A 10,197-nucleotide genomic window follows, 5' to 3' on the forward strand; every position below is an offset into this window, starting at 1 on the left:
CACACACATAAACACATACAGGCACGTACATAATCTCTTTCTTTCACATATACACGCACACACACAGTTCAACACACACACAGTCTGTCTCACACACACTCACAATCACACTCAAGTATCAGAATAACACTCATGGCACATGTTTTTATCTCTTGGATATGGTGTGTGTGTGTGTGTCCCTGTGTGTAGAGGCGGTCAGCATCTCGTCTCTCATGGAAAATCCAGATTCTCACGAGAAAGCAGAGACCACAGACGCCTCAACCTTTTCTCAGCCCCTCTACTGTGTTTGGGGTTCACTTCCTGTGTGGTCACTTCCTGTGGGAATCCCTGACCACAGCTCTGTTAATTGGTTCTGGGGGCCTGGGGTCTGGAGGGAGGCTGGGGGCTGGAGGGAGGCAGGGGGCTGGGGGCTGGAGGGAGGCTGGGGAGTGGAAGGAGGCTGGGGGCTGGAGGGAGGCGGGGGGCTGGAGGGAGGCTGGGGGCTGGAGGGAGGCGGGGGAGTGGAAGGAGGCTGGGGGCTGGAGGGAGGCTGGGGAGTGGAAGGAGGCTGGGGGCTGGAGGGAGGCGGGGGGCTGGAGGGAGGCAGGGGGCTGGAGGGAGGCTGGAGAGAGGTTGTTCCACCCCATCCTACCCTTAAAACGTAGCCACCCCCCCCCCACACACACACACACTCCTCTCACATTTCCAGCTGCATCTGTCTTGTACTTGTGACAGGTTGAACACTATCTGAGATCGACTATGATGCCTGGGGTGGATGTAGAGAGGAGGGAAGATGACAAATCACTATCTTAAATAAACACTTAAATCCAACAAGATATAAAACACAATAGAAGAATGTAAACATTCAAATAACAGAGAGAAAAAGAGAGTGAGGGAGAGGAATAGAGAGATGGGGGAGAAAGGGAGGGAGAGAGTTGATGTAACTTTCTGTTAAGTGTCATCAGCATTAACAGTGCTTTATAGATCCATGTTTTATAGAATTGACCGTTCCCGAAACTCCTCCCTAGAACAGCCCTCGTCGAATCGTACCTTAGCAACTGCTACTAAGAGAAGAAGTCCGTCAAGCTTTGACTCAGAAGCAACATGGTTAAACGGTGTGCCTATGGTACGTGTCGATCTGACTCTAGATATCCCAATAGTTTAGAGGGAGGTGTGGTATTTTTTCCATTTGCAGAGCCGAAGACTCAAGAGGGAAGGTGCCGGCAGTGGATAAAACCGTGTGGGGACCCCACTCCCAACGTAATTTAGAGAACATCACCAAACACACTTAGCATATGTCTGCTCCAAGGTAGCTAGCGCTAAGCTGCTAGCGAACAATATCTAAGATGTTAGTTGAGAGAACATCCCCAAAGAGTTATGGTTCATGTAAACTAGTATTATTACCACTACTAGTGCATAACTAGTCAATCCAACAAATGTGTTAATGTTAAAATATATTTTTTTATGTTAATGTCTGTAAAATTGCAAGCTGAGCTAGCCAACGAACGCCAGCAAGTTGCCAGGAGCTTAAAATACTGTATCATTGTTCAACAAAACGTCCCAACAAGCCATTATAAACATATTTTATTTTAATCTTCGCAGAATTTTGTGAGTGGGCGACCTATTCCTGAGTATCCCAACCCTGTGCTTGCAGTTCAAGTGCCTGGCCAGACAAGGCTACTTGAGACCTGTATGCTAGATTTTTGTTGTATCCCCTTCGTTGCTAATTTTAATATTTTGAATATATCCTTCCACTGCATGTTGCAGTCCCTTCTGCCTGGATCTGGAAGATATCGCGGAGGTATTACTCCAAAAATCCTCACTCCCACTGACAGCTATAGCTCTTATCCCAGTACTCGCCAGGGCTTTTGGGTTGACAGTTCGGGAATTGTGTCGGACGTAGCAACAGTAACTAAGGGGGCGTGGCCCTGGGGAACAGTCAATTGACCACTGTTCCTGACGCCTGACTGCTGTTGTCATGGTGACCTCCTCCCACAGGTGAACAACGGATTCTTCACCTGGGGAAGCAACCTTTCCACGCTGTCCGACATCAACATCCGTATCCCCACAGGTAACACCTGCTTAAATACCTGCTATCTCTTACAAATCACCTGGTATCTCCTCCATTTCACCTGGTATCTTGTTAAATCTCTTACTTCCTGTCCCCAGGTCAGCTGACCATGATGGTGGGCCAGGTGGGTTGTGGGAAGTCCCTCGCTGCTCCTCGCCATGCTGGGAGAGATGCAGACCATCAGTGGCAAGGTCTTCTGGAGCAAGTAGGTCACATGACCAGGTCACATGACCAGGCATAGGTCACATGACCAGGCTAGGCATGAACCGGTTCAGGGACTCGGTGCAGGTGCTCCGCTATGGATGTCGCGGAGGAAGTGACATCATCAATGCTAATCAAAGGCTTCATCAGAGGAAGCAGATCTGTCTTCCATCCTGTCTCATGTCCTGTCCGATTGGTGTCCTCTCCTGTCTGCCTGCCTGCCTGCCTGCCTGCCTGCCTGCCTGCCTGCCTGCCTGCCTGCCTGCCTGTCTGTCTGTATGTCTATCTGTCTGTCTGTCTGTCTGCCTTCCTTCCTTCCTTTCTCTCTGCCTGCCTGTCTGTCTGTCTGTCTGTCTGTCTGTCTGCCTTTCTGTCTGTCTGTCTGTCTGTCTGTCTGTCTGTTTATCTGCCTGTTTCCCATCCTTCTCTCATCCCAGTCTCCCTAACCTGCCTCCCTGTATATAAACCTATTTTTCTGCTTTCATCACTCTGTGAGGTCATCACACACATAACCAATCACCATCGTGCAGCTTGTGTCCATCAGCCAATGAGAGCTGAGAATGGATCTCTGATTAGCATTTCAAAGGAGACCTGGACAAACAGAGACAGATAAGTTGATAGCAGGCAGTCAGAATGCTAATGCAGCTAACTCTTGTAGCAGTCTCCTTTTCCAGCTGGCCGCTAGCTGATAACCAGATCTGTGGGAAACCAATCCCTGAAACATGTTTGTTTGGTTTAGTTATGACATCAACCCAAGTTTCCCTCTAAAAGCTTTTTAATCATGAACTAGAATTTAAACAGCACCATTAATCCTGGACAGTGTGATGTCATCAGAAACAAAAAACAACTTACATCTGTTGAGGCCTGTTAGGAATGAGCTCGGGGAGGGGTTTGCTGCACAAACCTGGCAACCACTGCTCTCTCCTGCTGTGTAATTCTACCAACCTGGCAACAACTCCTGCCCATTCATACTCTGCTATGAACGATGAAACATAGCCTGTTATCTGCCTGAGAGACAGGCTCTCTTCTCTCATGATGGTGGAGGGATGCCCAGGACGACACAGGGAATCTGCTGAAACTGGAACAGATTCCAGTGTGAGTCTGAAGCCCCAATGTGCTGTGGGACTTGTGTGTGTGTGTCCTTCATCATGATGAGAGAACATGTACTAACCTCTGCCTTGTACTTGTCTGTGTTCCTGTGTGTGTGTGTGTGTGTGTTTATTTTCTGTCTCTTTGTGTGTTTGTCTTCTTCTGCTAAATCAGACTGCCTGATTGTGAGATGCTCCACGAGGGGAATATAAGGTACTTCCTGTCTGGTGACAACTTCCTGTTTACTTCCTGTATTATACACATGATATTTGTAGTGCATTTGTAACAACAGCTACTCTCAAACTGCACTGAACATTAGCATTACAGTATAGAATATAATGCAGTATGTGAGAACAAATCATAAATTGGTGGTTTATACTAGAAGGGACCTTTTTAAGGAAGATAGTCATAGATAAATGTGAAAATGGAAACAGCATTACAATACTCCTACCCAGTGTGGGTCTGAATCTGCCCACACACGTACTGAACACAGGACACGCTCCTGGGAGTGTACACACACACACACACACACACACACACACACACACACACACACACACACACACACACACACACACACACTATTGAGAGGGCTGGGGGTGTGGAAGGGAGCTGACTAACTGCTTGCCGTGACTTTGCCAGCTGGTCTGAGTGGGAGGAGCCTGTTGAAGACATCAGGAGGTACAGGTGTCTGCTTCTTTTCACCTGGTGCCATGACCCTAACCCCCAACATCACTACCTGTCAGCTCCCTAATCATCCTCTTCTTTCTTCTCTTCTCTCCAACCATCCCTCTCTTTCTCCTCCTCTCTCCATCCCTCTCTCCCTCCTCCTCTCTCCATCCCTCTCGTCCCTCCTCTCTCCATCCCCTCTCTCCGTCGTCGTGGTGATCATGATTGCTGTCACACTGAAAGTGTTTTGGTTTGTTTTTGTCTTCAATCCAGTCTCACACCTTGTCTCTCCTCCTCTCTCTTTCTCTCCCCTCCTCTCCTTCTCTCCCCTCTCCTCATCTCTTTCTCTCCCCCTTTTTCTCTCCTCCTCTCCATCCCTCCTTCATGCTGGTGATCGTTGTGCGTGTCTTGGCTTGTTGGATGGTCTGTGTAGTTGTGCTGGGAGTCTGTAGAGAGGACAGAGTTAGCAGTTAGCACTGTTCGCTAAGTTAGCGTCCACAAGGGGAAGTCATCTGTGGGAACAATGCCACAAACAGAACAAATAACCTGGTTGTAGAACCATGTTATAGAACCATGTTATAGAACCATGTGACCATGATGCTCTAACTGGACTCCCTGCTGCTGTTGTTGTTTGTTGTGGTTTGTTGTTGTTGTTGTCCTGCGGTGGTTCATCTCCATACTCCGCCTCCCTCCAGACCTGCTGGTCTTCTCCACCCCTGTCTCCTCTCTTCAGCTCACCTTCTCTCTGTTCTGCCTCTATTTCCCACCATGCAGTAAGAACAGGTACTCTGTGGCCTATGCTACCCAGAAGTCCTGGCTGCTAAACGCCACCGTGGAGGACAACATCACCTTCGGCAGCCCCTTCAACAAGCAGAGGTATGGCTGTGAGTGTGTGAGTGAGGCAACAAGCAGAGGTATGGCTGTGATTGTGTGAGTGAGGCAACAAGCAGAGGTATGGCTGTGTGTGTGTGTGAGTGTGTGTGAGTGGGTGAGTGGGTGGGTGAGGCTCTCTACAGCCCCCAGGTACATGTGTGTGTTGGTGTTAAGGTGTACATGTGTGTGTTGGTGTTAAGGTGTTCATGTGTGTGTTGGTGTTAAGGTGTTCATGTGTGTGTTGGTGTTAAGGTGTTCATGTGTGTGTTGGTGTTAAGGTGTACATGTGTGTGTTGGTGTTAAGGTGTTCATGTGTGTGTTGGTGTTAAGGTGTTCATGTGTGTGTTGGTGTTAAGGTGTTCATGTGTGTGTTGGTGTTAAGGTGTTCATGTGTGTGTTGGTGTTAAGGTGTTCATGTGTGTGTTGGTGTTAAGGTGTTCATGTGTGTGTTGGTGTTAAGGTGTTCATGTGTGTGTTGGTGTTAAGGTGTTCATGTGTGTGTTGGTGTTAAGGTGTTCATGTGTGTGTTGGTGTTAAGGTGTTCATGTGTGTGTTGGTGTTAAGGTGTTCATGTGTGTGATCTGCCCCCAGGTACAAGGCCGTGATAGACGCCTGCTCCCTGCAGCCTGACATCGACCTGCTGCCGTTCGGAGACCAGACAGAGATCGGAGAGAGGGTGACCTGCTCTTCATCCTGTCTGTCATCCTCCTCCTCCTCACACTTTAAACACTGTCATGATGGGCGTGTGTGTGTGTGTGTGTGTTCCAGGGCATCAACCTGAGTGGAGGGCAGAGACAGAGGATCTGTGTGGCCAGAGCTCTGTACCAGAACACCAACCTGGTCTTCCTGGTCAGTCAGCAGCATAATTTCCTGTTTACTTCGCTCTTTGTAATTGGATTTTGAGCACACGCCTCTGACATCATCACCTGATCGCAATGGGTACAGGCGGTACACGCTGCTTTCACACACACACCCAGCTAGAATATCGAGCATCATCAATTAGGACACCATATCTGCTTGATTATTATCTCTCTCCTCCCTCCGTCCCTCCCTTCCTCCCTATCCTTCTCCCCCTCTCCTCCCTCCCTCTCCTTCTCCCCCTCTCCTACACCCTCCCCCACCCCCCCCCTCCATCTCCAGGATGACCCGTTCTCAGCGCTGGATATCCACCTGAGTGACCACCTGATGCAGGAAGGCATCTTGAAGTTCCTGCAGGATGACAAGCGCACCGTGGTGCTTGTCACCCACAAGCTGCAGTATCTCATCCATGCTGATTGGGTTAGCACACACACTCACACCCTCTCACACACACACACACTCAGTAGGCATGTGTCAGTGTGTGTGTAACAGCAGTGTGTGTGTGTGCAGATCATTGCGATGAAGGATGGCAGTGTTCTGCGGGAGGGCACTCTGAAGGACATCCAGACTCATGACGTGCAGCTGTACGAGCACTGGAAGACCCTTATGAACCGCCAGGACACCGAGCTGGAGAAGGTCATGGAGTTAGCATGCTGTTAGCGTGGAGTTATCATGCTGTTAGCCTGGAGTTAGCATGCTGTTAGCGTGTAGTCAGTATGCTGTTAGGGTGTAGTCAGCATGCTGTTAGGGTGTAGTCAGCATGCTGTTAGCGTGTAGTCAGCATGCTGTAAGCGTGTAGATAGCCTGCTGTTAGCGTGTAGTTAGCCTGCTGTTAGCGTGTAGTCACGGTGCTGTCGTTGCCATGGTAACAGGACCCAGAGCCAGACTGCCAGACGGCGCTGGAGAGGAAGACTCTCAGACGAGCGTTCTACTCCAGAGAAGCCAAGAACCAGATAGATGACGAGGACGAAGGTGACTTCCCCCCCTCCTCCTCCCTCCCCCTTCTCCTCTCCCCCCTCCTCCTCCCTCCCCCCTCTCCTCTCCCCCCCTCTTCTCCTTCTGTTCTCCAAGATGACATGTTCTACTGTACACCCTCCTCTCCTCCTCTTTGACTCCTCCCTCCCCTCTCTCCCCTCTCTCTCTGCCTCTGTCCAGAGGAGGAAGAGGAGGAGGAGGATGATGACAGCATGTCCACCACCACTAGCAGGCGCTCTAAGATCCCGTGGGGGGTGTGCTGGCGTTACCTGTCGTCTGGAGGCTTCTTCATGGTCTTCCTCATGGTGTTCTCCAAACTGCTCAAGCACTCCGTCATGGTCGCCATCGACTACTGGCTGGCGGCCTGGACCTCCGCTGACAAGACCAACAGCAGCCGCGCGGTCAGAGACTCCGGACCTGGGAACCGCACCGGGAATCTCACCCTGTCCTTCTCTACCGAGGAAGAGAAGGTGAGGCCAAGGTTAAGGGTCAGGGCTCAGGTTAATACCATGAAAGTCAGTGATATTAGAGACTGTAGTTGTGTGTGTGTGTGTGTGTGTGCAGCTGGACCAGTACTACATGCCCGTGTTCATCATCCTGTGTGGCGCTGGCATCCTGCTGTGTCTCGTCACCTCTCTGTCTGTGGAGTTCCTGGGTCTGTCTGCTGCCACCAACCTGCACCACAACCTGCTCAACAAGATCATCCATGCCCCCATCAGGTACACACACACAGCCTACACACACACACACACACACACAGCCCAGACACACACACAGCCCACACACACACACACAGCCCAGACACACACACTCACACACGTCCACTCAGGTTGAGCGTCTTGCTGTTGCTGTGTCCTCAGGTTCTTTGACATCACTCCTCTGGGACAGATCCTCAACAGGTTCTCTGCAGACACCAACATCATTGACCAGGTGAGACTCCCTCGTGCCTGTACTAGACCAGGACCTAGTCCCTGTGCTATACCAAGACCTAGTCCCTGTACTAGACCAGGACCTAGTCCCTGTACTAGACCAGGACCTAGTCCCTGTGCTAGATCCAGTCCTGTACTAACCCGAGCCCTCTCTCCCCTCTCTCTTCCTCCCACAGCACATCCCCCCCACCCTGGAGTCTCTGACACGCTCCTCCCTGCTGTGTTTGTCAGCCATCGGGGTCATCGCCTTTGTGACCCCGGTCTCCCTGGTCGCCCTCGTGCCCCTGGCCGTCACCTTCTACTTCATCCAGAAGTACTTCAGAGTCGCCTCCAAGTAAGGGCCTGTGTGTGCGTGCGTGTGTGTGTGTGTGTGTGTGCACCATGTTGCCAGTGTTCCAATGTAAGATAACCCAGTTTACATCAGGGTGAAGTTCTCTATTTCTACCCTCACCTCTTCCCCTCCCCCTCCCTCCCAGGGACCTCCAGGATCTGGATGACTCCACCCAGCTGCCTCTGCTCTGCCACTTCTCAGAGACAGCCGAGGGACTGACCACCATCCGAGCCTTCAGGTCTCACACACACACACGCTGGCACACACACACACACACACGCTGGCACACACACACACACGCTGGCACACACACACACACGCTGGCACACACACACGCTGGCACACACACACACACGCTGGCACACACACACACACGCTGGCACACACACACACACACACGCTGGCACACACACACACACGCTGGCACACACACACGCTGGCACACACACACACACGCTGGCACACACACACACGCTGGCACACACACACACACACACGCTGGCACACACACACACACGCTGGCACACACACACACACGCTGGCACACACACACAGCCTTCAGGTCTCACACACACACACGCTGGCACACACACACACACACGCTGGCACACACACACACACGCTGGCACACACACACACACGCTGGCACACACACACACACACACGCTGGCACACACACACACACGCTGGCACACACACACACACGCTGGCACACACACACAGCCTTCAGGTCTCACACACACATACACACGCTGGCACACACACACACACGCTGGCACACACACACACACGCTGGCACACACACACACACGCTGGCACACACACACACACACACGCTGGCACACACACACACACGCTGGCACACACACACGCTGGCACACACACACAGCCTTCAGGTCTCACACACACACACGCTGGCACACACACACGCTGGCAAACACACACGCTGGCACACACACACGCTGGCACACACACACTCTACCCCTATCCGGAAGTATAAATTTAGACCTAAGTCTAGGGTCTACGACAGACATATACACACTTAACATTCACATGATGACACCCGCCAGTTATGAGTTTAATCATTTAAATATACATAGACGTTCTCCCATATTAAATACCCCAGCTTCCCACCCCCCCTCTGCTCTCCTCCTTACACTTCCTCAGCTCTGCATCCCCTCTCCACAGAGCACGTCTCTCTCTGAAGGACTAGCTCATATAAACAGTTAGAAGAACGTTCCCCTTGGGTGCCTCGTGCCAGCTGCAGGATAATCCAACATTATACAGTTCTCAAGGCCTCATCCTGTCCTCATCCTGTCCTCCTCTTCAGCCTGTCCTCTTTCTGGTCATCCTAACTACATGTCTGTCTCCCTCCCTCCCTGTCTGTCTGTCTGTCTGTCTCCCTCCCTGCCTCCCTGTCTGTCTGTCTGTCTGTCTGTCTCCCTGCCTGCCTTCCTGCCTGTCTGTCTGTCTCCATCCCTGCCTCCCTGTCTGTCTGTCTGTCTCCATCCCTGCCTCCCTGTCTGTCTGTCTGTCTCCCTGCCTGCCTTCCTGCCTGTCTGTGTCTCCAGACACGAGGCTCGGTTCAAGCAGAGGATGCTGGAGCTGACAGACACCAACAACACAGCCTACCTGTTCCTCTCTGCTGCCAACCGCTGGCTGGAGGTCCGCACTGTGAGTCCACCTCACACCTGATACCTCACCTATCCCCTCACGCCTCACACCTGATACCTCACCTGACCCCTCACACCTGACACCTGACGCCTGACGCCTCCTCACCTGACTCCTCACCTGACACCTGACCTGACCCCTCACACCTCACCTCACACCTCACCTCACACCTGACGCCTCACACCTGACACCTCACCTGACCCCTCACACCTGACACCTGACGCCTGACGCCTCCTCACCTGACTCCTCACCTGACACCTGACCTGACCCCTCACACCCCACCTCACACCTCACCTCACACCTGACGCCTCACACCTGACACCTCACCTCACACCTGACGCCTCCACAGTACAACTGTTTGTTTGTCTAACTGTATTTCAGGAAAGCAATCATTTGACTTCCATCCTCCCCCTCCCTCCCTCCCTCCCTCCCTCCCTCCCTCCCTCCCCGTCTCCCTCCCTGTCTCCGTCCAGGACTACCTGGGGGCGGTGATCGTGCTGACAGCAGCCATAGCCTCCATCTGGAGCTCTGACTACAGCCTTCCCTTCTGG

The 10,197-nt window shown here is 51.9% G+C and overlaps 1 protein-coding gene across 1 annotated transcript in view; it reads left to right on the forward strand.

Annotated features, from left to right (window-relative positions):
- Nucleotides 1-10,197, forward strand: part of LOC124469800 (ATP-binding cassette sub-family C member 9-like) — a 25,995-nt gene that overhangs the window by 10,351 nt on the left and 5,447 nt on the right. The window contains 20 exon segments of the mRNA XM_047023295.1: nt 190-365; nt 1,077-1,239; nt 1,978-2,050; nt 2,149-2,192; nt 2,194-2,255; nt 3,515-3,553; nt 3,983-4,021; nt 4,784-4,885; nt 5,474-5,558; nt 5,651-5,731; nt 6,023-6,160; nt 6,251-6,376; nt 6,613-6,712; nt 6,896-7,185; nt 7,280-7,434; nt 7,576-7,645; nt 7,821-7,978; nt 8,121-8,213; nt 9,547-9,649; nt 10,120-10,196. Coding sequence (XP_046879251.1) covers nt 190-365; nt 1,077-1,239; nt 1,978-2,050; nt 2,149-2,192; nt 2,194-2,255; nt 3,515-3,553; nt 3,983-4,021; nt 4,784-4,885; nt 5,474-5,558; nt 5,651-5,731; nt 6,023-6,160; nt 6,251-6,376; nt 6,613-6,712; nt 6,896-7,185; nt 7,280-7,434; nt 7,576-7,645; nt 7,821-7,978; nt 8,121-8,213; nt 9,547-9,649; nt 10,120-10,196 — 2,174 coding nt within the window.

This window comes from Hypomesus transpacificus, chromosome 7 (assembly GCF_021917145.1).
Source record: "Hypomesus transpacificus isolate Combined female chromosome 7, fHypTra1, whole genome shotgun sequence".
Lineage (NCBI taxonomy): Eukaryota > Metazoa > Chordata > Actinopteri > Osmeriformes > Osmeridae > Hypomesus > Hypomesus transpacificus.